The sequence below is a fragment of the Acomys minous genome, assembly GCF_964271855.1.
Source record: "Acomys minous genome assembly, chromosome: 14".
Classification (NCBI taxonomy): domain Eukaryota; kingdom Metazoa; phylum Chordata; class Mammalia; order Rodentia; family Muridae; genus Acomys; species Acomys minous.
The window spans coordinates 4,811,829-4,839,484 of NC_140496.1; the positions used below are offsets into that span (position 1 = coordinate 4,811,829).

A 27,656-nucleotide genomic window follows, 5' to 3' on the forward strand; every position below is an offset into this window, starting at 1 on the left:
ACCGGAAGTGCTCCTGGAGGAAAGCGGGAGAGGCCCAGCCCAGGTGGAAGGTGAGACTTGCTTTCCTGGTAAGTGTACCACTCAAGAAAAACCGGGATTGCTGCATGGTCCACCTTGTGGGTGAACCAGTGCTATGCCGTGGCCAATTCTGCAGTCCTGGGCCCAGGTAAGATCTTTGCTGTATATACTCCGCGGCCAGCATAAATGCGACCTTTTGAACATGACTTGGTCATTTCAACATACGTGCATCTGAATGTGAAGTGGATTTGGGATGGGAGGTAGAGTGTCCTATGGGGCCAACTCACTATGTAGATCCACCTGCCTCTGCCGCTCCAGTGCGTCTGCTACAATGCCTGCTGGTGGAGACGGAGGTGGGGCAGGTGGGGCAGGTGGTGGTGGTGGTGATGGAGGTGGAGCAGGTGGTGGTGATGGAGGTGGGGCAGGTGGTGGTGGTGGTGATGGAGGTGGAGCAGGTGGTGGTGATGGAGGTGGGGCAGGTGATGGAGGTGGAGCAGGTGGTGGTGGTGGAGATGGAGGTGGTGGTGACAGTGGTGATGGAGGTGGAGCAGGTGGGGCAGGTGGTGGTGGTGGTGATGGAGGTGGGGCAGGTGGTGGTGATGGAGGTGGGGCAGGTGGTGGTGGTGGTGATGGTGATGGAGGTGGAGCAGGTAGTGGTGATGGAGGTGGGGCAGGTGGTGGTGGTGGTGACAGTGGTGATGGTGGTGGAGTAGGTGGTGCTGGTGATGGAGCAGGTGACAGTGGAGGAGATGGTGGTGGTGGTGGTGGTGGTGATGATGCTGATGATGACTCTTCCTCCTTCCTTCTTTCCTTTCCTCCTCTTCCTCTTCCTTCTAAGACAGGGTTTCATGTAGCCCAGGCTGGCTTTGGAACTAAATAGCTAAGGATGCTTGAACTTTGTGCTCTTCCTGTCTCTACCCATGAACTGCTGGGATTACAGGTGTGTACCACTGGACTTGGTGTGGTTCTGGGGATGTCAGGGCCCAGGGCTTCATGCATGTTAGGTGGTTACTCTGGCAGCTGAGTCATATTCCCAGTCCTTAAAACAGGCTTTAGATCGGCAGCAACTGCATATTTCTTGGTAGCAGCTTGTCCAAGGGGGCGAGTTTCTGGTATGGTAAAGCCTCTGCACACTGGTCCACCATCACTTGTATATCTTTATGAACTTCTTCCCTCTTTTTTCTTTATCTAGGCTTGTACAGGACACAGCTACATCAGACACAAGACCCACATTGTGAGGTGCATGTTCAGCTCCTGGGACACATCCCTACAGAGCATCTCAAATAATGACAGTGTGAGGACTAGCTTGCTACAGCCAGGCTTTCTTTCTTTTCTTTTCTTTTCTTTTCTTTCTTTCTTTCTTTCTTTCTTTCTTTCTTTCTTTCTTTCTTTCTTTCTTTCTTTCTGAGAGAGGGTCTCTCTGTGTAGCCTTGGCTGTCCTGGACTCACATTGTAGACCAGGCTGGCCTCGAACTCACAGTGATCCACCTGCCTCTGTCTCCTGTGTGCCAGGATTAAAAGTGTGCCAGGCTTTTTAAGGCCTCAGTCAGCCCCATGGATGGTGCCCCAGGAATGCAGGAATTATTGATCTTTTATTCACAAGAGCTTTTAAGTAATTGATATTATCTGAGGATTAAAAAAAAAATCTCTACAAGAAGCAGTTTTTGGTCGTCTCTAGGCATTCTGGGAGTTGAGGAGTTGGGGAGCAGCCTACAGGATAGAAGCTGGAGTTTGTCAGCCCACATTCCCACGGTATAGCCCGCATCCTGGATTTTTTTTTTTCCGAGACAGGGTTTCTCTGTGTAGCCTTGACTATCCTGGACTCACTTTGCAGACCAGGCTGGCTTCGAACTCACAGCGATCTGCCTGTCTCTGCCTCCCGAGTGCTGGGATTAAAGGCATGCGCCACCATGCCCGGCTTCATCCTGGATTTCTTAAATAGTAACAAAATTTACTGTATTTAGGGAACATTTTTTTTCTCTTTGTTTTGGTTTTTTGAGACAGGGTTTCTCTGTGTAGCCTCTGTAGGCCAGGCTGGCCTTGAACTCACAGCAGTCCGCCTGCCTCTGCCTCCCCAAGTGCTGGGATTACAGGTGTGCATCACCGGCTATATTTAGAGAACATTTCCATTGATGCTCTAAGCTTATTTTGAGCGCCACACTCACTTCAGAGTGCTGCAACAACACGGGCTGGGCAAACAGTGCCACAGCTCACTAGGTTCACCTGGCCCTAACCAGCAGACCGAAGGAAACTGAGCCAGTAGGGGACCTCTGCGTCACAGGTGGGGCAGGTCCAGAAAGCATGGCCAGGACTTTGGGAATTGATGCTAAACCAGAGTTATACTGACAGGAAGCAGGTTAAAACAATTCCACATGGCTAAATGTGACAGTCCCAGTGCAGAGACAAGGCCAGGCCACTCAGCATCCGGACTGGGAGGCCCAGGAGGAAAGATAGCAGATAGGATACAGGCATTAAAGTAGTTCTAATGAGCAGTTAAAGTACTCTCAAAGATTAGAATGTGTGGTCAGTAAGGAAATCGGTGACATAAAGAATCTAATGAATGGGTAAGTGTGCTGTTGTGCAGCTTAATCCCAGAACTGGGGAGGCAGAGGCAGGAGAACTGCTGCAAGTTTGAGGCCAGCCTGGGCTACACCGGGAATTTCAGGCCAATCAGGGTTACAGAGCAAGCCTGTACAAACAAACAAAAACAAGCCCTAGATGAAAACATTAGAAGTGTGAGCAAGCACAGCTGGAGAGACTCAATGGCTGAATGGGGAAGGGGGGAGGGGAGAGAGAGAGAGAGAGAGAGAGAGAGAGAGAGAGAGAGAGAGAGAGAGAGAGTGTGTGTGAGAGAGAGAGAGAGAGAGAGATGAGAGAACCACCAGTCTGAACAACAGAAAGGGACTGAAAGGTCTCATGGGGCCCTGTGGCATGGACGATGGGAGGGACAGTGAAGGCTTTTAAAGACCAGAATGGACAGTGCCTGGAAACTCCCAACCTGATGAAAGAAGTTGAGTGAATCCCATATGTGAAAAGTCCCAAGAAATGCACAGAGCATTTGCAATCCCAGCACCAGGGAGGCTAAGCAAGAGGATCTGAGTTTGAGGCCACATTAGGCTGCCTGGTGAGACCCTGATTCATACAAACACCCATCTGGACACATCCTCAAACTGCCCAGAACTAAAAGACACCATAAAGTGCTCAAAGAAGCAAACAAACAATGTTGCCTGACAGCTTGAATGGTGGCAAATTACGCACAGACTGTGGAGGCCAGAGCAAGTGGCTCAGTAGAGTGAAAGAGGAGTATCAACTGGGAATTCTGTATCCAGAGCTGGGCGTGTTGGCACACACTGTAATCCCAATATGAGGGGGGCTGAGTCAGGAGCATTGCCACAAATATGGGGCCAGGCTGGGCTATAGTGAGACCCTATCTTGAAGGGGAGGGCTGACTCTGAAGAGACTGAAATTATTTTTTAAATTTTTTATGGTGAGATATACATACTAAAAATGTTTAACCTAAGAGAGGGCAGGGTCAGAGAGGCTGAGAAGCATTTTAAAAATGTAGAAAAAGCTAAGCATCAATGTATTCCAGATAGCCTTGTGTTTCCATGCCAACCAACTGCGATTCAAAAGTGCCGAGGCTTCTTGGGACCCACCTGACTCCGCAGAGTGTGTGAGCATCACGCCCATGGAGAGATACAGGTAAGTGAAGACGTCCTGTGGCAAGCTGCGGTATTGGGACTGAGGTAGAGGCTGTGTGGAAGGCCTGGCTGGGACTGGGACCATGAGCCAGCTATGGATAAGAATTGGAGACTTGCACCTCTTGTGAGCACTAGAGATAACAGGCGAGAATCAGCCAGGATGCAGGAAAGCCTGGTGATGTCCAAGCATCAAAAGGCAAAGGCTCTAGCTCCCTCTAGCCATGGCCATGCAAGTCCCCCCAGGGACACAGAGTTACCAAGACAACAATCCTATTATATAAACAGACCTTGCCAGTCAAAACAATCAAGATGCATTATATGGGTTTTTTTTGACTGGAGTCTAATTAAACTAGAAATTAGTGACAAAAGATCTAAAGTTAGGTGGAAATTAAACAGCACGTACATAAAACAAATTGCCAAAGAGAAAAGTCTCAAAATTGGAAAACATTTAAACGGAAGCTAAATGAATGTTTGGGCATATTAAAATTTGCACAAGAAAGGCAGTGCTCTGGTAACACTGTTTGCCAGGGAACAGGCTTGCTGGTGTGGTGGCGCATGCCTTTAATCCTCAAATTCTTAAAGCAGTAGCAGGTGGATCTCTGTGAGTTTGAAGTCACCCTGGTCTACATAGCAAGTTCCAGGGCTACATAATGCTACCTTGGCCCAAAACCAAAACAACAACAACAGCCCCAGACCAACTTGGTAACTGTATACAATAAGTGTATACGTATCCAGTAAGAGCTACAAAGATACTTTCCGTGATTTTCCTAACTCCAGTCTCTAGCTGAAACTGGTTTTGGATTATAGGGGTGTGCCACCACACCTGGCATGAGAAGGTGGACAGTGTTTGCTGGAGATCAGACCCAGGGCCTTGCACAAGCAAAACAAACCGCTTTACTTCTGAGCCGAGGATTTCTTAACAAGCAGAATCCTCTGCTAGAGGCAGTGAGTTCCCTGAAAATGACTACAAAACCACGTAAGATGAGAAAAAGGGGCAAGGATGCCCTTATATTGAATTCTAGGAAAATCATTGTGACAATGGGTCTTCCGGCGGGGACACAGACAGGGGGGGTGGAGGGTGATGTGGAAGCCGAGCAGGATGGGCAGGTTGGCCTGGGCCCACGGAGCAGGACAGTACTGTGCACGAGAAACTTGGTTCCACTTTATTTCCAGATGTTAGTGAGTCCCGTAGGTTTAGCATCTCAGGTGTGGATCACAGAAACAGTGTAAAAAGAGTGAGAGGGATTAAATAAGAAAACACACTGGCTGTTAGCGCCAGAGTCCTTTCGTTACAGAGTCAGACGTGTAACCAACACAATGAAAAAAGCACGTTCACGTTCACAAACTGCAGTTCCTATGAGTTAAAAAAAAAAAAAAGGCTTGCTTCATTGAGTGCAGGATTCAGTCATGTCACCCGGCTCTGGGCTGTGTGCAGCACAAGCTTGCTTTAACGGAACAGGAAGGAGTAGATGAGGAAGGGGCGGGGCAGGGGTCATCGCATACATGTGGCATCTAAAGGTGGTGGCCGCTGAGCCCTGTGCCCCGGTGTGCACTGTTGTTTCCCCCACAAACAACATCTACTTCTGTGCAGAGTAGAAAAGGTGGTAGTAAAAACCTCAGGCTCTTGAGGCTCCAGCTGCTGCGCTCTCCGGAAAGCTCCGAACCTGAGAGACATTAAGTGTGGTTAGACACTTAGGTGGTGGTAAAAGTAGACCAGCCCAGAGCCTGGCAGCCTCGACGGTTTCGCCTTTGGGCTAACGCTGGTTTATACCGCGAGATAATGCCACTGCGAGCTGAGCGTGATGGCATGATGGCACACACTTGTAGTTTCACTACTTGAGAGGCCTGAGGCAGGAGGATTGTGGTAACTGGAAGAGAGGGCTATCAAAGCTTTAATGGAGAACTTGCTGGCTTCAGGAGTGCTCCTGTGGAGCCCCCTCCCCCCTCATTAGGCCAAGTCTGTGCCATGGGTCTCTTCTGCTGCCCTCCCACAGCAGTTTCACGGCCCCTCCTTTCTGTCCAGCACCCACCTGTGTTGCTGGGGTGCCTAGCAGCCACACTCCTGTGCACTTGGAGCCTGTGTGCGTCGTGGCGACCGAAGCTGTCTCAAGGCAGCGTCTCCATACTGGATGCCAGAGCCCATCCTCTCTGGGTCCAGCTCACCTGAGGACCGAGCAGACGGCTGTGACTCTGTGCTCCCCAAGCACGGTAAGTGGGAAAGGGCAAGTATAATGTCTCGCGTATTTGTTCCTTCACTGTGTAGCCTTGGCTGGCCTTTGACTTACTATGTAGACCAGGCTGGCCTTGAACTCAGAGAGTCGCCTGCCTATCTGCCTCCCTGATGCTAGGATTAAAAGTGTGTGCTACCATGCCTGTCTGAAAAAGAAATGCCTTATTTTTAAAATGTACGTGTGTGTGTGTCTAACACATGTGTGCAGGCGTGTACACACATGGAGGTCAGGGGTCAACTTGTGTGCTCTCTCTCTACTTGTTGCTGAGACATGGGCTCTCGCTGAGTCCTGGGGTTCATTGACTTGGCAATGCTGCCTGGCGAGTGAGCCCCAGGGATCCTCCTGACTCTGCCTTACCAGTGCTGGGATTATTAGCATGTGCCACCACGCCCAGATTATTACACAGGTGCTAGCGATCAACTCAGGGCCTCATGCTTATGTGGCTGAGCTGTCACCCCAGTGTCTGGAAAAAGTTTATTCGTTTGAGTACCTGGCATTAAATACTCCTAGGAGGATCAGGAACCCATAACAATAGCTGACTTCAGGGACTTTTGAATATTTCAGAAAAAAGATTTATTTAAAGTGTGCATGCGTGTGTGCATGCTCAAGGAGGCCACAAGAGGGCGCTGGATTCCTTGGACTTAGCGATAGTTGAGTTGCCTGGTGTAGGTGTTAGGAACCAAACTTGGACCCTCTGCAAGAGCACTGTGTGCTTTTCACCTGTGAGCCACCTGAACCTGAATTTTGGATGTTTTAGTGGAACTATGTGACAGTTTATGCATAAAAAGTAAAATAATTTAAAATTAAGCATCAGCAATGTTCACTCAATTTTGATGCCTTGTGCACACCTGCCCCTGACCAATAACTCCTCAGAGAGATTGTTTCCCTCAGGCAAGTGTGACTGACATGATATAGGGGTGCTTTATTACAGCCTTGCTCCTGACAGCCACTAGGGAGCACTGTTGAGCGACACAGCAAAACCCATAGGGAAAGGCTGTTACCTGATTCGATTTTATTAAGTATTTTCCTTGCGCACTGCATGAAAGCCTCTTCGACGTTCTCCCCGGTCAGTGCACTTGTTTCCAGGAACATCAGCTCTAAACATGGAATCAAAGAAGACAGGGAGCCATGTTTAGAAGCCAGGGAACAAGTGCATACGTGGAGGTCAGAGGTCAGTTTGTAGGTCAGACTTTTCTCTCCTTCCACTGTGTGGGTCACAAGGATGGAACTCGGGTCCTCAGGCCTGGAGGCAAGAGCCTCTGTCCACTCTGCCGTCTTGCTGGCCCAGGGACAGTGACTTGCAACTGCTAACAGCCTATTCAGGATTCTCACATAGTAATGCGCAAACCTCAAACCAGCACCAAAATCCTCTTTTTCTGTGTCTTTGTTTTTTGTGAGACAAGGTCTCTCTGTGTTAGCCTAGGCAGTCCTGGACTTGCTTTGTAGACCAGGCTGGCCTTTAACTCACAGGGATCCACCTGCCTCTGCCTCCCGAGTGCTGGGATTAAAGGTGTGCTCCATGGTACCTGGCTAAATCCTCTTTTTTTTTTTAAAAAAAATATTTATTTATTATTATGCATACAGTGCTGAAAAGGGCATCAGATCACATTATAGATGGTTGTGAGCCACCATGTGGTGGCTGGGAATTGAACTCATGACCTCTGGAAGAACAGTCAGTGCTCTTAACTGCTGAGCCATCTCTCCAGCCCTTTTCTTTTCTTTCTTTCTTTCTTTCTTTCTTTCTTTTTTTTTTTTTTTTTTTTTTGGTTTTTTGAGATAGGGTCTCTCTGTGTAGCCTTGGCTGTCCTGGAACTCGCTCTGTAGACCAGGCTGGCCTAGAATTCATAGAGATCTGCCTGCCTCCCAAGTGCTGGGATTAAAGGTGTGAGCCACCACACCGGGCCCTAAATCTTCTTTTTCTATGAATATAAAAGCAATACACGTAATTGTATATATATGTTGTCTGTTTTTATAAGGTTCCATACAACTGAGGCTAGTCTTGTTTGGTTGGTTGGTTTTTCAAGACAGTGTTTCTCTGTGTAGCCTTGGCTGTCCTGGACTTTGTAGACCAGGCTGGCCTCGAATTCACAGTGATCCACCTGCCTCTACCTCCCGAGAGCTAGGATTAAAAGCGTGCACCACCATGCCGGGCAACTGAGGCTAGTCTTGAACTCTTGATTTTCTTACTTCTGCCTCCCAAGTGCTGGGATCACAGGCACCACCACATCCAGGTCTGTCACTGTGTTAAGTTATGGGAAGCCCCACTTTTCCTAAAGAGTGACCATTCTCATGCCCCTGAACTGACAAGAGGAAGTAGGCACACTGAGAAATGTCGGTGACTACCGCCAGTGGGGCTGGTTGGCTAAAATTGTGACTTAACTTCCTTCTCCAAGTGATCTGCATTGCCACCATGAGTGCAGACACAGAACTGATAAATCACTGCTTTGCACTACACAGGAGCAGGACCCATGCCCATCCAAGCCGGACACAGCCCTGCTGTCCAAAAAAAGCCACCCCCTCCTGCCCATTGCATTTAGTTTGCACTTGCATTTGGATTGGAAAATGTGTGCATTTTAAGGTGGGAATCGAACCTGGGTCCTTTGCAAGGACAAGTGCTCTCATCCACTGAGCCATCTCTCTAGCCCTGGAGTCCTATTAGGAATCAAGCTCCTTTATCCCCAGAGCAAGGGCTGATTCCAGTGGAAAGCCTGCTCCTTACCGCACTGAACAGCTCCTGCTTTCTAAATAGCTCTAAAACACCAGGGGTGGTGGTGCACGCCTTTAATCCCAGCACTTAGGAGGCAGAGGCAGGTGGATCACTGTGAGTTCGAGGCCAGCCTGGTCTACAAAGTGAGTCCAGGACAGCCAAGGCTACACAGAGAGACCCTGTCTCAAAAAACCAAAACCAACCAAACAAAAAAAGATTCCTAGCAGAAGGAAGATCACAGTTAAAAAGTAGCAATGAAATACCATGGTTGGGGTCACCACAGAATGAGGAGCTGCCTTGCAGGGTCAGCATTAGGAAGGCTGAGAAGCATCACCTCATGCGTGTGGACTTCACTGTGTTTGCTTTTCTTTTTCTTTCTTCCTACCTTCCTCCTGTATCCCCCTTTTTGGAACAGTGTAGTCCTGGCTAGCTTCAACATTTCAGTAATCCTCCTGCCTCTGCCCCCTAAGGACAAGGATTGCAGGCCTACAACACCATGCCTGGTTCATGTTTAGTTTATAGAAAAAAAACCATCAAGCCAGGGAAACAGTTTTCTGTCCTGGAGCTCAACCAGATGTGGACATAAGGACCTACTAGTCTCAGCTGCCTCTCAGACTACGGCTCTCCTGAATGCTTGCAGTGCTGTTATCCCCTGTAAACCACTGCTAATTCCGCAATGCAGTTTTGACATTAATAAATTTGCTACCTGGCCTAGTCTACATAGCAACAGCCAGGACTACATACAAAGACTGTCTCAAAAAAAAAAAATCAGTCAAGGGCTGGGGAGGTGGCTCAGCAGTTAAGAGCACTGGCTGTTCCTCCAGAGGTCCTAAGTTCAATTCCCAGCAACCACATGGTGGCTCACAACCATCTATAATGTGATCCAATGCCCTCTTCTGGCCTGCAGGTGTACATGCAGACCACTGTATAAATAATAAATAAATAAATCTTTTTTTTAAAAAAATCAATCAAACAAGAAATCTGTTACCATTAAACAAACGACTTAGCTTGAGAAGAATGAAGCCAGCTAGCTGAGCATGTCGCCTCCCTCCTTTCTGTGTAGCATGACTACTTCTCCAGCTGCGTTTCAAGTTAAAAAAAAAAAAAAGTGCCACCCCAAGAGGGCTAACATCCAGCCAGAGACAGAGAAGTCCTTACAGATGCAAAGACCTCGCTTCCCTCAGCGTGTGGACCTTTGCCGGCAGAAGGCCACGTACTGAGCTACGCTGAGCTAGCTTACATTGACAGTGGAGATTCCACAGGTCCACAGGATAGCTTAGTCTCAAAACTCCCAAGGAAATGTCACTGTGCCCAGACCCACCCTGTGAGACGCCGTAAGAGGAAAAAGCCACTTGCCGTTCTCCTGTGCGAACCTGGAGGCTTCAAGGAAGGTGACTTCACGGTCAGCGTCCAGGTCCTTCTTGTTCCCGCAGAGGATGATGACGATGTTCTGGCTCGCCAGCATCCTGGCATCTGTTAACCAATTAGTAAGCGCATTGTAGGTTTCTCGGCTGTGTGACATAAGATTGTGGAAATAATACATGTATTTTATAAAACTAGCAACTCTTTTTCAGTCATCCTCACCATGCACAGTGCTTGTCAACATCTCAGCGAGGACAATGGTGCCTCCGCGGTAACGTGGGAACCCAAACGCCTGGCAACACAGCAGACCCATGGGCTTTGTTTAGCTTTTGGTACAGCGAAATCTGTGAGTCAGACACTCTGGGTTCTAAAGGAAAGGGGATTTTTCCCTCGCCTCACAGATGCACTTGAGCCCTGAGCAAGGTATGTGCCTGGCTTGCGACGCTAACCACCGTGGCCTGTAGATAGGTCTGTGGGCTCCTTGGTCCACAGGAATACAAGACAACATTTACTTTGCAAGGACCTCCTGCCACTAGGAGCCGGTGCTCAGGGACATTATGCGGGACTTCCTGGCTTTGTCTACCCAGGAGCAGCTCAGAGCTGTGGTTGGCTCCCACATCTAAGGACTGGAGCCAGTGCCGTCACATCCTGGCAGTCTGAGTCTCTCATGGAGTTGGGAGTGTCAGTCACTCCCCTCTCAGAAGAGGAAGGCAGTCGTGTGCTGTTCTCTCCTGGGTCAGGAGAAGCGCCCCTTGGTGGAACCCCTTGGACCACGTGTTTCCAGGGCACTGCTGCTGAGCTCAGTACATTGACAAGACACTGACTATTCCCAAGGACAATCCTGTGGCCACCAGGTATGGGGCATTTGAAATGTGGCCAGAGCAACCCCAGAGTGAGCCCAAGTTGTTACATGTAGCCAGTAACTGCAAAGGTATCCATTCGTTGGTTTAACCTGCCTGCCTCCATAACTTTCTGAGGATCCAAGAACATTACCCCTCATCTTGTAGACGAGGAAACCAAGACCAGAGCAGGGAGGCCCAGGCCTGCAGAGATCGCGAGGCCACTGTAGCTGGGCTCAGAACCCAGGGGCTCTGAGCCTGAGTCTGTATCTCTCTGGCCTCTTGGTTCATTCTGAGAACACACAGAACCCTGCAGACCTTGAGGCACGTGTCCCACATGGTGGGACGAAGGAGGACGAGGCAGAAGGCTAGTTTCGGTCCCGACAGCTCAAACACTAAAGCCCTTTCCGATTCCCCAGCAGAGGGCCTCCTGGGTACAGCCATGCTGCCTGTCACCAGCACGGGGATGCAGAAAAAGCAAGGAGCCTGTGTGTTGGGGAGGTGACATTACCTGGTGATGTCGTAGACCAGGAGCGCCCCGGCTGCACCTCTGTAGTAGCTTCTCGTCACAGACCTGAGGGAAGCACAGGAGCTTCTAACAATCAAGGCCCATGACTTCTCCCCACAACAACCACGTTTCCTTCGTGACTCACAGCCTAGGGCCAGGAGAAGCCGCCTGCTCCCTCCAAAGCAGGGACAGCTCTGCTGGGCAGCTCCTTAGGCACAGGAGGGCCAGGTGTCTGCATGTGGCCCGAATGTCCTTAGCTCTGTGTGGAGGAGACCCTCACATCTGCCTGACCCCACCTTCCCAGGATAAGCCCTAGATGGGAGCAGCCTAGATTCCTGCCAGGGGCCACGTTTACTCTCCTACCCAGCATCCCTCTCGACTCCTCGTCCTGCCCAGGAGTGGCTCTCTGTCCGCCTCACACATTCTCAACGAATGACCTGATTTTCAGTAATACATCCCCCCCTCCCCCAAAGTACCAACGTCTCTCTCTCTCTCTCTCTGTGCTAGTTTTTTATTTTTTAACTTTACTGTGTGTTTGATGTAGGTGCAATAGCATGTATGCAGAAGTGGAGTAATTTCTTCACATGTGTTCTGGGGACAGAGTTCAGGCTGTCAGGCTTGCCCAGTAAGAACCTTCACCTGCTGAGCCAGATCATTACCTTTTTTTTTTTTTTTAATACTAGCAACATAACATTTGCGCTGACATCCCCTATGGTCTCACACTGTACCACCCAGGTTGGCCATGACCCCCCTCTGATCCTCCTGCCTCAACCTTCAAAGTAGCTATTGCTATGGGCACCACCACACTGTGGCCCCGATTTTAATTAAAAGGCCTGCGTTGGGGATGTCACTTATTCCACACCAAATCATGACTCCTCGACTTGGTGCACTGTGCAGAAAGCATGACTAACATGTGCACATATGTGCACACAGGGTCGTGCATTCGCTGTCACAGGATGCTGACTACACAGCTGGTCAGCAGGGCCCTGGAGTCAGTCGTTCTGAGTCCCAGGGGTGCAAGAGTGTCCTGCAGGATCCACAGCAGCTGTCATAGTCTGTTCCAGTTAGTGTCAAGAAGTAAAAACCCACCATTGGTTTAAAAGTTCCTCCTAGAGGCCTAATATTGGAAAAAGCCATTTTTCCGGCTGCTTTGCCTTGATTTTAATCTAAAAGCATGCTATGGCTGGGTCGGTGCCGCACACCCATATACATGTCTGGTGTCCGGCCTGTGCTCTCCCAGCAGTGAGAGATTCCAGACAGAGCCGGAGATGTTGAAATCAACGCTCATGTTGGACTGAGACCGTACATGCTGAGGGGGGTCTAGCTAAACAGCCCAAATTCCAGTGTTTTTAGTAAATCAGAAGGCAGGCTACCTGAATCGCTCCTGTCCAGCTGTGTCCCAGATCTGTAACTTTACATATTTACCACCAACGTTTATTATTTTTGAGCCAAATTCCACTCCTATCGTATGATTCGAGTCATCTTTGACTAAAAGGAAGAAAAAAAACCAGAGAACAAATAATTACACTTTAGAACACAAAGGCGACAGGTCACAGATTTAAATAGTGTCGTTAAGGTCAAGGGCTGGAGAGCTAAAATAAAAATAGCGGAAGGAGAGAAGGCGGGAGAGCTCGGGCTCCGCAGATGGAAAGGCGGTTTGCTTCCGCCGCCTCAGCCATCCAGTCTCTACCAAACACACGCTTCCTGTTCTCAAAGGGGCAAAGAAGAGGCCGCCGGTTTCACAGTCCACCCCATCCCCAATAGGCTGTAGTTACTGGGAGAGACCGCCCACTGAGAGGACTCCCACCAGCGGCCTTCTGCTGGTGACCAGCCTGCCGTGTGGTTGGATGTGGGCCTGGTCACCAGCAGGGCTCCTGGTCATTAGTGACGTGGTCAAAGTGTGCAGTTATTCCGGAAAGATAACCTGGGGTCTGTCTGGGGGAAATCTTTCTTTTCCTTTGGTTCTAATGTGTGTTACTGGTACCAAGTGTTCATTAGTTGAACGAGTTTACTGGAGAAACCAGTCCCATCTCTTCTAAGGCCAACTGGGATGTGCCGTCTGCGTGAGATGGCTGTGCCATAGGGATGAGCTAGGTCAAATGCTGCTCTTGTCACAGCCTCGGAAATCAGGGGGTACCACTTGGCAACGCATCTTTTTCTCCCCCAGAGGGATGAGAGGTTAGCCCCATCATCCAGCCTGTTGCAGAGACAGATCCGGTGTGTGATTAGGTAGGAAGCGCCCCCACCTGCAGACAGATTGCAGGTGGACCCAGGCAGAAACCCAGGTGGCAGCATGCTGCTGTGACCCACAAAGGTAGGCTTTGGGGACAGTCAGGGATGGGTACACAACCTGCCTGGCCGCTATGTTGTTTTCAGAGATGGATCAATGCCATGTGGTAACAAGTTTGACAGTACCACAGCAGCTTCTGCTGGGCAGGGGACAGACACACACTTCCCAGATGGGAGTGTCGGGATACGTTCCAGAAATGTCTCCACACTCTGTCAGGGTGCTGTGCATTCGTCCCCTCCTCCCACCTCAAGGGTTTCCCTCCTTAGCTGTACTTCATTAAGCCGCTTCTGGGTTGAACCTTCCTCTGACTTGCCCAAACCAGCAGCTCACTGCAGTTCCTCACACTGGGAGCACAGTTTTGCTTACTCAAGGGGCTTTTTGAACCTACAGGTTTCCAGTTTCACACAGAAGCACGTGGAACTGTGGTCCAGGGCCCTCTGTAACAGACGCTCCTCCCAGGAGCACCTGGGACTTTGCCGTTCTCCTTCCTGACCTGCAGACTGGGATGGAGACAAAGGGCCTCAGGCACTAAAAGCCACCCAGGGCACCCGAAGGCTGTAACCCACCCAATTGTTCCACTGTGCATCTGGCTGCTCTGCCAGGACACAGGGTCCCTGTTGGAGAACCCTTTGCTGTGCTCACCATCTTGTCATTGCTTAGGATAAGAAAACACTATACACTGAGCCAATATTGGGCTGAAACACCAACTTAATAAAAACTCCATCATGAGCTGGGTGGTGGTGGCTCACACCTTTAATCCCAGCCCTCAGGAGGCAGAGGCAGGCGGATCGCTATGAGTTCAAGGCCTGGTCTACAGAGTGAGTTCTAGGACAGCTAGGGCTAAACAGAGAAACTCTGTTTTGAAACACAAAACGAAACACCAAAAACACAAACGAACAAAAAGCTCCACTATGTAATAAGAATAAAGCTTATTTGGGCATAGTGGCAAAATCCTTTAATCCTAGCACTTAGAAGGTAGAGGCATTGGGTAGGGGAAAAACAAACAACCACAGCCCTGTGATGCTCTTTAAAAGCACTTTTACCCAGCAGCAGACCCTGCATGCTATAATACTGATCCACCAGGCAAGATGTGGCACTGGTACAACAATAGCAAGTTACAGGAGTAACCAGCCACTTTCCTGTGGGATTAGAGGCCTGCCCCACAGGAGGAAATTCATGCTAGGTACTGTAATCCTCCATGCTGGCGAGGCCAGAGCCTTCGTGGAGAACCTACTCCATTTGTTCTGCTCATGGGTGTGTGGTCAAACTGCCTTCTAAACAGTTACGTTTATACCCTTAGGTTAGCGCTGCTCTCAACCTTGGGCAGAGAAGCTTCCTGCTGGAGCGGACAGATGTTAATGCGGAGGCTCACAGCGGCCTCCAAGTGCTGACTGTTGCTCACAGAAGAGTGGGTGGCAGAGATGGGGGCAGGTGAATCGTGTAAGAACTAGGGGGTAGGGAGGGATGCTGTGAGATGCTGCACATGATGTGGCCACTGCACGCATGATCTCACAATGCTGATGCTACGTTACCTGCGCGAGCCCTGCACACAATCCAGCCCTCAACACTCCAGCACAGAAGGGAAGTGCCCGTTAGGTACCAACCCTAGGCTGAGGATACCTTAGCAGCCATGCTAGGGGAGGGAGAGCCATTTTTAAAATATCAGGGGTGTGGCCATTGGTAAGCTGCCTGTTGCTTATGATCCAGCTAATAACCCGCACGTACACATATGCATACAAGCAACCTTATTCAAACTCAGTGATATGAAAGTGCGGAGAGGATGGAGGACATGTTAGGAGGGAAGAAGAGAGAAATATATACGTGCATGAGATGTTCAACTAATCCTTATAAGTGAAGCCCTTTAAAGCTGCAGTTTCCCCCTCCCATAAGCACCCTCATGCCCAGGGTGCTCACACACACATCACTACAGAGATGTCCGATGTCACTCACATTTTTTTTCAATGAACTGATGAAGCAAGCAAGATTTGCCGGTTCCCGCATTTCCGATGACCAAGAATTTAAACAAGAAATCTGAAAGGCAACGAACAGGAAATAGCTTTAAAGGGGAGCTGTGAACGCGTTCTTAGACTGTGGTCATAAATCCCGTCAAGTGTCACTTGCTGATAGATGAGGTAACCGAATCTGAAGCCACAGCTGGCTTGCCTTTTCATACTTACGCATTTCACATTTGCATATTCCTGGTATGTTCAGAGCTTCTCCAAACTGCTCTTTCCGACAACTTCAGGCATTTAAAGGTTGAAAAATCAGCTGTTACAATAAGTAAAACTGGCCACTGATTGCTACTAGAAACACACACTCAGTTGCAAGCAAAATTAGTCTAGAAATGGAGGCTGTTAAAAATTTCTTCTTGGGGCTGGAGAGATGGCTCAGTGGTTAAGAGCATTGTCCGCTGTGCCAGAGGTCCTGAGTTCAATTCCCAGCAACCACATGGTGGCTCATAACCATCTGGTGCCCTCTTCTGGTGTACAGGTGTACATGCAGGCAGAACATTGTACATATAATAAATCTTAAAATAATAATTAAAAAAATTTTTCTTCTCAGGGCTGGTGAGCACTGTTCTTCCAAAGATCCCAGCAAGCACACGATGGCTCATAACCATCTATAATGAGATCTGGTGCCCTCTTCTGGTGTGCAGGCATACATGCAGGCAGAATACTGTATAAATAATAGATAAATCTTTTTTTAAAAAGTTACTTTTCTACCAACACAGGTGAGTCCCCAGATGTACAGCTCTGTGTGTCACTTCTCGTCCCTTGGCTTATTTCCTGGGAAGCAGCTGAGGGCAAGTTCAGGCTGTAAAGCTGCCGTCTGACAGCACAGAGAGGGTCCTTTAATCTGGGTTTTGTTGTTGTTGTTGTATTTTATTTGTAATGTTTTGCCTGAATGTATGTCCATGCACCGTGTGTGTACAGTGCCTGCAGAGGCAGCAGAGGCCAGCAGCAGCCAGCAGATCCCTCTGGAGCTGGAGCTACAGATGGCTGTGAAGTGCTGTGTAGAAACTAGGAATCAAACCTGAGTCCCCAGCCAGGATTAAAGGTGCACACCTTAACCCCAGCACTCTGGGAGGTGGAAGCAGGCCAATCTACAGAGGCCGATCTACAGAGCCCGGTCCAGGACAGCCAGGGCTACACAGAGAAACCCTGTCTCGGACGAATAAACAAGCAACAACAACAAAACACCTGAGTTCTCTGGAAAAGCAGCCAGTGCCCTTCACCTCTGAGGCATGGTTCTCTGCAGCCCTGTAACACGTTCCTCAAGTTGTGACAAAGCCCCCCAACCATAAAATTATTGCTGCTGCTACTTCATAACTGTAATTTTGCTACTGTTATGAGTCATAAAGTAAATATCCGATATGCAGGACAAATGATGTGTGACCGCTGTGAAACAAGTGCTTGGCCCACAGGTTGAGAACCACTCCTCTGAGGCATCTCTCCGGCTCCTGGGGTATTGATTTTGCAAGATTAGGACGAGAGATTTCCAAGAAATAAGAAGTTGCTTTAGAAAGCCGGGGCTGAAAAACGTCCAATGTAGCATAGGCTAGCCTTGAACTCTTGATCCTTCTCCTCTCTCTCTCTCTCTCTCTCTCTCTCTCTCTCTCTCTCTCTCTCTCTCTCTCTCAGAGCAGGATTAAAAGCATGTGCCACCATACCCAACCAATTGCTTTCTCTTTAGTAAGAGCTCTAGTCCCTGGTAGCTGGGAGCTGCACACCGTTAACATTAAAGCCCCCACCCCCCCAGCCTTGCCTTAACCTCCATCTGCAAGCCCCACCCTGCCTGGCTCATGGGCTCTGTATCCCTCACTCCACACCACATCCTCTCCTGATGGGACCAAGGGCTGACGACCCTAGCCACTCCCTGCTCGCCCCATGAAACTGAGATAGCCGCTGATTTTTGACATGGCCCGGTCACCAGCTTCTGAGAACCATAGCCATCACTTCGGGAGTAAGCCTCTTAGACTCCAGTGATGTCCACATGGTTGCAGAAAACCATGGGGAACGCCATTAGGATTGTGCCAGCACTCAGGTACCAACCGCTGCCTGCCGTGTCCTTACAGCATGCATGGGGACTCCGCTGTTCTCTGAGGTGCTTGCCTACGCTCTTGAACGTGTTTAGCTTTCTTCCTGAGTGCTTCTCATCCTCTTAATCATTATGAATAAAAATCTATATTAAATATGTTTTAAGAAACTTCACTTCTGGTAAGATGAGTTATAATAAGGGCTGGAGAAAAGACTTAGCAGTGTGCACATGGCAGCCTACAACCACCCTCAACTCCAGGTCTAGGGGATACAGCGCCCTCTTCTGGCCTCTGAGGCATCAGGTGCACACATCGTGCACAGACAAAACACAAAGTAAAAATAATTAAGGCTTTAAATATTCATATTCATACAAGCATTGTTCACCAACTCAAGTGTCCACCAGTGGAGAAACAGATAAAGTGTGGTATATATGTCCATACAATGGAACAGGACTTAGCCTTAGGAAGGAAAGCGTTTTCTGGTACTTATTACAGCAGATGACCTTTAAGGGCATTAATGACACAGAACAGTCATAAAGTGACACATCCTGGTGATTCCGTTTGTGTGAGCTCCTTAAAGTAGACTGAAAGTAGAGTGAGGGTTGCCAGGGCCTGGGGGTACAAATGAAGAATTGTCCCTTTGTGGCATGAACGACAGTTTGGAAATATTTGAGTTCTAGAGGCTGTGTGGATGCGAGCGCTGTGCTAAGAAACGTGAGTGTATTTTAATACCACTGAACTGTATATTCAAATTTTCAGTGTTATATTATTCACAGGAATTATGTGTGTGCAAATGCAGGTATGCCTGTGCCATGACGCACTTGTGGGGGGCGGGGGTCAAAGGACCGGCTCAGGTGTTGGCTCTTGCGATTTTATTTTGTTGAGACAGGGTCTGCTGTTGAACACAGCCCGCGCCAGACTAGCCAGCTTGAGAGTTGGTGATGCTCCTGTCATCATCTCCATCTCGAAGTTAAGCACCAGGATTACAAACGTGTGCTACTACTCTCAGCTTTCACGTGGGTTCAGAGGAGTCACACTCGGGTTCTCCTGGAGAGAGGAGGGTGAGGGAGAGAGAGCGAGAGGAAAGAGTGTGTGTGCATGTGTGTATCTCCATCCACCGGAAACCAAGCCTAATCATGCTTACCAAACGGCTTTTATGACCCAAGAAACTAAAGGTGAAGTGGCTAAGATTGCCAAGCTAAAGGCACCTGGAATCCTCAACTTTGGTCAATAGTCCCTTCTGTTCAGAAATAAAGTTATATAAGCTGTAAAGAGAAGATTTTAAAAAGAAGAAGAGAAAGAATCAAATGTTGGGTCTCTTGTTGCCTTGGGGGTGGGGAGGGAGAAGGCAGAGGCTGGCAATATGCAGGCAAAGGGAGGCAGAGCCACGTGCAGCTCGCAGCACACAGAGCCCTACATCTGGACCTTGGACTTTGGCTCAGGTTTGGCGAACTGTTGTCCATAAGCCACACCTGGCTGAAGGGTGACCTATTTGCAAACTGTGATGGAGAAAGGGCAGGAAGGATCCAGAGTCTATACAAACCCACCAGAGTTGAGAAGGGTAAAGATTATAAACAGAAAAGATTGTTTGAAATCACTTTGGCCAAATAAGAATGGTAGAGCTTTTAAGAAAACAGAATGACCTAGGCGTGGTGGTGCACACCTTCAACCCCAGCACTCAGGAGGCAGAGGCAGGTGGATCGCTGTGAGTTCGAGGCCATCCTGGTCTACAAAGGGAGCCCAGGACAGCCAAGGCTACACAGAGAAACCCTGTCTCAAAAACAAACAAACAAACAACAACAACAACAAAAAACCAAAGGGAAAAAAAGAAAACAGGAAATGACGATGCTCAGCTGGAACAGCGCAGGCTGCAGCCTTGGGAGGATCTGGAGTGCACCCACAACTGGCAAAACCCACTTACCCAGGAGGACAGAAATATTCCCCCTTGAAAACGAATTACGAGCTGACAGCATAATTATTTCAGACAATAAAGCCCATGTCAGGAAATCAGCAATAAAAAAAACCCAGAAAGCAATGCAGATCCCTCCAGACATATCCTGACTAGAGACACAAAGGTGCTCTCCCCCCACACGCCTCCCCCCAGTCCTCTGAAGAGAAGTTTACAAGCAAAAACTACAAAACTACAACATTACGGCGAGTGACATAAGCCAAATGTCGATGGTCCCACTTGTGTGAGGTGCCTAGTGTTTGCACACAGAGACCAGGGTCAGCGGGGGTGGTGATGCACTTCTGTGCCCTAGTGTGTGCGGACCCAAGAGCAGTCTGGCAAGGGGCCACTAGGATGACCAATAATACGAACATGCAGTTAAAAATGAAGGAACAGGAAGCTTGGAAAGATCAGTAGAATCGTCTAGACGGCCGAGGAAGGGAAATGACAGCCACTGAGCGTAAGGTTTCACAGAGCCTAGTGCTCCAGGCTTGCCACCCAGCTCCCTGAGAAGACGAGGCAAGAGGGGAGCCAGACTGAACAACTCTTGTTTCATAATGAAAAGCGAGAGAGCTGGGCATGTGTGGACTACTGGGCGGGAGAGCATGCGGCTGGTGTGTACGAGGGAGGGCCTGAGTTCGGGCCCCAGTGCTGAAAAACAAAACAACAGCCCTCAGCGGTAGATTAAAGAACCGGAGAGTTGGCTCAGTGGTTAAGAGCACTGTCTGCTCTTCCAAAGGTCCCGGGTTCAATTCCCAGCACCGACATGGCAGCTCACAACCAATTGTCTGTAAATCCAAGATCTGACACCCTCACACCAATGCATGTAAATTAAAATTAAATAAAAATATTAAAAAAAAAAAAAAGAACAGATGACAAACTGAAAAGGGGATGTGGAGAGCAGAAGCTGTAGGAAAATTCCTGCCAGGCAACAAAGGGTCACAGGAAAAAAAACACGGTGGGGACCTGAAAGGCACAGAGGACTGAAATCTAACCTCTGTAAAAGAGGTGTCAACACTAAAAGAAATAGTGATTGAGGACTTTATAACACTGGCATTAAAGGGATAAGTTGGGGGTGGTAGTTCACACCTGAGGCCCCAGTGTTTGGGAGGCAGAAGCAAAAGGGCAAGGCCAGCCTGGGCTACAGGCTATGTGAAACCCTGTTTTGAAATAAGGGCCAGCAAGGTACTTTCTGTGCAAGTCTGATGTCCTGAGTCCACTCCCCAGAGCCCATGTAAAGGTGTGAGTGTGGTAGCACATACACACAGACACAATGATACTAAATCACAACAGCAAAAGAAATTGTCAGAATAAAAATAACGTTGAGCCATTGAAAGGAAATACATACATGCACAGAGCTGAATATGAAGTTGACATGAAAGCGTGGGGCAAGCAGCCGGGAGGAAAGCGGGAGATGGGAATATCCCGACTGCAAGGTCAGGGTGGAGGATGCAGCTCTGCTCCTCTTCCTTCACAAGTCAGGAAGCTTAAGACTCTGCTAACACGGTTATGAGCCAGTGCAGCAGGCCTGCCTTCTCTTTGGTGCTAACTGTGGCTGCTTTGGAAACATGGCCACCCTGTCTGACGTGACTGTACAAATGCGTACTACAATTACTTAAGCAGCTGAGAAACAGGGATGTTAAGGAGATACAAAGTGGGGCCTGGAGGGACGGCTTGGAGGCTGAGAGCACTTGCTACTTTTGCAGAGGACCAGGGTCTACTTCCTAGAACTCATGGCAGGTGACAACCTTTCGTGATGCCAGCTCCAGGGAGTCCAAAGCCCCCTTCTGGCCTCCAGGGGTACTGCACATATGTGCTGCACAGATGTACATGCAGACAAGACACTCATACCCAGAGAAAACATTTTTCTTTTTTTTTCTGAGACAGGGTTTCTCTGTATGTCCCTGGCTGACCTGGAACTCTCCTTGTAGACCAGGCTGGCCTTGAACTCAGAGATCTGCCTGCCTCTGCCTCTGCTGGGATTATAGGCGTGTGCCACCATGTCTGGCTGGGTTTTTTTGTTGTTGTTGGTTTTGGGTTTTTTTTTTTGGAACACAGAAAAATGTTACATCAAGAGAAGGTAGGTACAGAGGCAGGCAAGGGTCCTACCCTTTATCTGGTAAAACGGCAGTGACCAATGGTGACACACTGCAGGGCATGACCACCAAAAAGCTGTGAGGAGAACCAAGTGGCAGTCCTGGGGCAGTCGGCACTTGGGAGGCGGATGCGGCAGAATCGGGAATTTAAGGTCATTTGAGCTATTTAAGGGTTTTGAAGCCAATCGGGATCTGGGAGGCTCTATCTCAACAACAATAAATAACCCTGCCCCACCCAGCAGCAACAGAGAGGAGGGAGAGAGCAGAGGTGGAGGTTAGCTAACGTGACAGGGGCTGGAAATCACGGAGGTTCTGAGCTGTCAATCTTTAGGTTTTTTAATGAATATTTATTATATGACTTCATGTGTGTGCATGTATGTTTGTATGTGCACGTGTGTGTGTGTGTGTGTGTGTGTGTGTGTGTCTGTCTGTCTGTCTGTCTGTCTGTGTCCTCTGTTCCCTCCCAAATCCTGATGGATGACTTTTCCCTCACGGTATTTCTTCCCAGGATGCTCTTAAAAACCCCTTGGTTATTACACTCACGAGGTACTTATTTCTTCAGGGAGGAATTAGCTCGAAGGCAGGGAAGGTCTGCATCCCAGAATAGGAATGCTAAAACGGGATATCATACCAGTGTACTTTTTAACTTTCCATATGATTAATGTCAGATGGGATGATGGGAAAGCTATCAAGCAATCAGCAATCAGGCAGACACCAGCCACCCTCCCACAGAGGCATTACCAAACAGAAAAAGTCACCGCAGCCAAAGGACATGACATTCAGCGCCCTTACCTCCTCTCCAGACCCCGCAGTCGCGCAGCAGGACTGGGAGAAGGGCACAGAGGCAGCTTATGCAGTACAGGACAGGGCAAAATGACCTGACGACACTGCACACTACGCTCAGCAGCCCGTGTCCATGGCCAACAGTGCCTCTGCTTGGGCAGCCCTGCCGTCACCCCGTTTGGCTTTCACCCTGGTCCTGATCTCAGACTCAGACCATGGCCCAGTTCTCTCTCACGGGACCCTGTTATTTTTCTGAGCCCATTCTAGGACGGCCTGTTAAAATAAAACTAAAACTAGCATGTCCAGCCCTCAAGATGAGAGAATGCCATGGGCTTGCCACCTGCAGTCTGTCAACACCAGACTTCAAGAGACACCGACCTGGTCCCCTCCAAGAGTGCTGCCCACTTCTCCAAGAAGAGGTAGGCAAGACACAAACACGGGCTGGGGGCTCCTTCCAGGACTCCCACCCCCACCCACACTATACCACCGTCACAGCGGAGAGTTCCACAATGCCTTCCTAGTTTCCCTTCATGCAGCCACGCGGACGTTGAGATTTCCGCAGGCCACAGTGGGAGGGAGGCCCTCTTGAACTGCAGGACCCCTCCAGGCAGGGTCGCTCTTCCTGGCAGAAAGGGTTCAGATGGCCCTTGGGTTTCTTGGATGTGGGTCGTTATAACGGAGGCATCTGGGGGGAGGTTCCCTTGCTTTGCTGTGATGTGAAGACCAATATAGGGGATGCCAAAGGTTGCAAGAAGAATCTATTTTGAGATGCTAAGCGGCAGATTCAGCTGCAAACGCCTGTATCCCTCACAGGGGCGGGCCATGGAAAGGGAACTAAGGCAAAGACCTCTGGTCAAGTCTGCCCTTGAGGTGGGGCAGAGCCCTGACTGCGGCAGGACGGAGTGGGACTGTGTCGTGGATACCGTGGCTCTTCCAAGAAGCTGGGAGGGAAGTGGAGGGGTGAGAAAGGGGCGCAGAGAGGTCAGTGTGTGCCGGAACAGAGGAAAGGGAGGTGTGCTGTGAGCACTGAGACCGGGGACAGCCTGGGCAAAGGCCGCTTCACCCCGGATGCTGAGACTTCTGGACAATAGGGAAGGCCCAGGGGAACGTGCTGACTGGAGCAGGTGGGCGCATTCTTTGCCTGTACCTTTTTCCGAGACAGGGTTTCTCTGTGTAGCCTTGACTATCCTAGACTCACTTTGTAGACCAGGCTGGCCTCAAACTCACAGCGATCTGCCTGTCTCTGCCTCCGACAGTGCTGGGATTAAAGACGGACACCATCACGCTTGTCTTTTATTTTATTTTACTTTTTTGCTATTGTTTTGCCTGTGTTTTTATCTACTGGTGAGCTCCACTGGGACAACTAATGGGTTGAACTGAGACAGCTGACATATAAGAAAGGGAAGAAAAGTGATTGGGGGGGATGCTGCTGCACGCCTGCCTCCGTCTCCCCCTACAAAGCTCTCTGCCCTGTAACAGCAGATCTGGTAGAGGGTTGGCTGGGATGTTACGCAGCACACATCCTCAGCAACACAGAGAAGCAGATAGAGACCCTGGAGCTGGGGGCAGAGGGCAGGGTATCTGGAAAGGAGGCCAACCTTGGCCTGTCAAAGAGCCGGGAACTTTCCTGTCAGGATGGATCTAGTCAGTGATGGGACCTGGGCAGGAGAAGCCAGGGGACTGAATACCTGAAGCAGAAGAGAAGGTGACCAGAAGTGACCCAGCGGGGCCGTGAGGCCGAGGTACTGGCCAGTCCTGTGTACAGATGCATCAGGAGTCAAGGTCAGCCAGGAGCTGAGGACAAAGCCAGATGCTCAGCAGATGACCCTGACGATGGCCAGTCCAGTGACTGTGGAGGACAGCGACAGAGCTGCAGGGTTCAGCATGAAGGGGGTTTGTGTCTGGTGCCCTCCTAAGGGAAAGGCAGCCCAGAATGGAAAGTCAGCTGCCAGATGGAGCAGGGCACAGCGAACTAAAGATAAAGAGGTCTGATTAGGACAGCCGCCCTTAATCAGGAACAAATTTCGGGTGTATTAAAGAGTAGACTGTTGAATATGATTAGGTTAACGGAAGGATGAAGCCTGCCAAAGTCTATAAAGAAACAGGGCAAATAATCCGTCAAGATGATTTGCAGACTATTTCAATTAGAGGAGAGACAGAGGGGGAGGGCTGAGGAGCATTTCATGCAGCCCAGGCTTTTGCCTCCCTCTGCCTTCCAAATAATGGGATCACAGGAGTGTGTGAGCCAACCAGCTAACTTGGTCTGTGGTTGATCCAAAGCCTTCCCGTTGCGCCATGACACCCTGGAAGGGCAGGTAGCATTCTAGCCAGAGAACAGTCTAGAGCCGGCTTTCCACTCTTCCTTTATGGGGGGCTGGCTGGTGCAACATCCGCTTTGACGCTGTGAGGGCAGGGACTTGAGTCTCCTCATCTTTGAATGTCTGACCTCCTACTGCTGTTCCCAGTGCCATGATCTGACCACCAGGGGCACACAGGAAACACGGCTCCTCCTAACAGCACACTGCTCAGATGGACAGTGTCTGTGCTCCAGAGGCCACCTGGGTTGGTGGTATCGCTGTGGGCTTCCGCCTTTTAGCCCTGCTTAGCCCTGGATTCGCCAGACAGCTTTAGGTTCATCCGGAACGTGGTGAGTCGACAGGATCTGGTCATATCTAGTAGTGGTGATGAAGGCTGGACTCTTGGTCATCATCACCTGCACATGGGACCTAGGCTCACCTCATAGTGGGTCTGAGTTCTGGGCACCAGTACACTAGGCATGAACTATATGGCTCCACTGCAGAGGGGTCTGTAGGCAAGGGTAACCACTGACTTGGCCACATACCCAGTGTAGCATTGGGCACAGGTCTATGATTTGTATCTGAAGAGCTTCAATCACACCGTTTTCAAGGTGTTGACCTGAACGCTGAGGCCTGGTGAAAACTAGAAAGAGTCCACCCATGGGCACGTGTAAGGAGCATGGATTAACACTCCTCAGAATGCTCTTATGACTGTAGCGAGCCTGCCAGGTATACTTAAATAAATAAATCTTAAAAAAAAAAAAAAGCACTGGGTTTGATACCCAGTGTCCATAAAGTGTGTGTGATGGTGGGCACCTATAATCTCGGCACTCGGAGGGCGGAGGCAGGAGCATTGGAGGCTGACGGTCATCCTTCAGGGATGTTGGAGACCAAAGTGAACAAGAGGCTACCAGGTAGTCATGAGTTGGGTCAAAGGAGGGTCACTCTGCAAACGGTAGCAATGGAGCCAGATGTCTGAACGCACAGAGGCCCTCTGCCAAGAGCACCCCAGTCGGGTTCCAAGCTGAGTTCTGGGTGCAGCTGTGCCCAGCAGTACCTGGACAGGTCCCTCAAGGCCCCACCTGTCACCCTGTTACTTCTTTGGCCGTGCAGCTTCTCCCATCAGCCCATATCCTCTTCAGGAGCACACTTGAAGCTGGCAGCTGCAGAACTGGGTCCTCCCACGCTTTGCTCTGAGGCCTGGCAGGATCCTGGCTTCAGATCTGGGTCCTCAGCAGGGATGCTTGTTTTCCCCGTTTTCAGGCTCCGTGAGGTGCCCACGTGACCTTGTTAGTCCAGGAAACTCGATCCACAGAACAGGTTTTATTAGAGGTCCACAACGGAACCGTCTGACTTGCCACGAACAAAGTGAAGCCAAGCCACCACGTCAATTTCTATTTATTTTGGCCTTTTTGCTCGCCTTTTCTCAGAGCAAAACCATCTCTCAAATGGACTCACATCAAAGCCTGTTTAGGCTAGATATGCCCCGGGTTTCACAGGGGACCAAGACAGAAGGTCACCTGGACTCTCTGTTCCTGAAGACGAGAGTTTGCTTTCTAGTACTGAAGGCAGGTTTTGCTTTGATCACAAGCGAGAGCAGGAGGGTGGGTCCGTGTGCTCAGACCCGTGTTTTCTTTGTGCACACCCCCTAAGAGCCGCTCTGGCAGGTACACCAGCAGACAGCAGGGCTGCTAAACACACGCTACATACATTGGCAGCTCTGAAGACACGCTTTGTTCTTAAGCCTCCACTTGCTTTTCTGCATGATTAAAAATTTATGTTTGAGAAGAAAATGATAAACATCTCTCTAAAATAGACCTCACATTCATAATTTATTAGCGCTTTATGAACAGTGTCCTTCTCCCCGGCCCCGCCCATCTAAATATCACTGACTCCTTAAGGCTTAAATGCCAAAGCACACAGCATCTGTGAGGAGATGGAGCCAGGTACAGTGGCCCAATCTTGCCATCTGTTTCAGGAGGTGGAGGCAGAAGGGTCAGGATTGAGTCTAGCCTGAGCTACAAAGCAAGTTTGAGGCCTGCCTGGGCTACATGAAAGCTTGCCTTTTTTATTTTTAAAAATCATGTGTGTGGCCAGGTGTGGTGGCGCACGCCTTTAATCCCAGCACTCAGGAGGCAGAGGCGGGCAGATCTCTGTGAGTTCGAGGCCAGCCTGGTCTACAAAGCGAGTCCAGGATAGCCAGGGCTACACAGAGAAACCCTGTCTCGAAAAAAACACACAAAAAAAATCTGTGTGTGTGCGTGCGTGCATGTGTGCATGTGTGCGTGTGTGTGTATGTGCGTGTGTGTTATGTGCACATGAATGAAGGTGCCTGCAGAGGCCAGATGGGTTGGGTCTCCCAGAGCTGGAGTTACAGGAGATTGTGTGCTCCCTGATATGGGTGCTGGGAATTGAACTTGGGTCATCTGGAAGAGAGCAAGTGTTCTTAACCACTGAGCCATTTCTCCAGCCTGAAACCCTGTCTTAAAACAACAACAACAACAACAACAAGAAACAAAAGAAAAGCAGACAAGAGAAGCAGAAACAGCCGCTGACGCGTGAGCATGCTGCTGGAGGTGGGACTTGCGATGCACCCAGTTCCACTCTGTGTCAGACCCGCCATCTTCACACACTAATGGCGTTGACCAAGCCTTTCACAACACAAACTGCCTTTGGAACTCTGGTTTTTGAAACAAGGTCTCGCTCTGCAGCCTTGGCTGGCTTGAAGCTCTTATATTTGCATAAGCACATTTAAAATATAAGTAAAAAATATTTTTTCCTTATGTTCTGTGCTAGAATGTGGTTCCTTTTTATTTTACCTTTTTTGTTTGTTTGTCTGT

General features: G+C 49.5%; 1 protein-coding gene and 1 long non-coding RNA gene across 3 annotated transcripts in view; one reads left to right on the forward strand and one right to left on the reverse strand.

Annotated features, from left to right (window-relative positions):
• The first annotated feature begins 585 nt into the window (after positions 1 to 585).
• LOC311582734 lies at positions 586 to 5,811 on the forward strand. Its single transcript, XR_014774210.1, has 4 exons — positions 586 to 1,312; positions 3,615 to 3,732; positions 4,660 to 4,695; positions 5,743 to 5,811. It is a non-coding gene; the product is annotated as an uncharacterized lncRNA (long non-coding RNA).
• RAB4A (RAB4A, member RAS oncogene family) overlaps positions 4,702 to 27,656 on the reverse strand; it is a 31,785-nt gene continuing 8,830 nt past the window's right edge. Inside the window, exons 2-8 of one of the 2 annotated variants that reach the window (XM_084755973.1) lie at positions 15,607 to 15,687; positions 12,740 to 12,854; positions 11,370 to 11,432; positions 10,014 to 10,168; positions 6,952 to 7,047; positions 5,750 to 5,882; positions 4,702 to 5,383 (exon numbers count right to left, since the gene is read on the reverse strand). In XM_084755973.1, the coding sequence (XP_084612099.1) occupies positions 5,767 to 5,882; positions 6,952 to 7,047; positions 10,014 to 10,168; positions 11,370 to 11,432; positions 12,740 to 12,854; positions 15,607 to 15,687 (626 nt within the window). In that variant the 3' untranslated portion in view covers positions 4,702 to 5,383; positions 5,750 to 5,766. Of the gene's footprint in view, positions 5,384 to 5,749; positions 5,883 to 6,951; positions 7,048 to 10,013; positions 10,169 to 10,241; positions 10,623 to 11,369; positions 11,433 to 12,739; positions 12,855 to 15,606; positions 15,688 to 27,656 lie in introns of those variants that run through there. The other variant, XM_084755974.1, reaches the window with a different exon arrangement.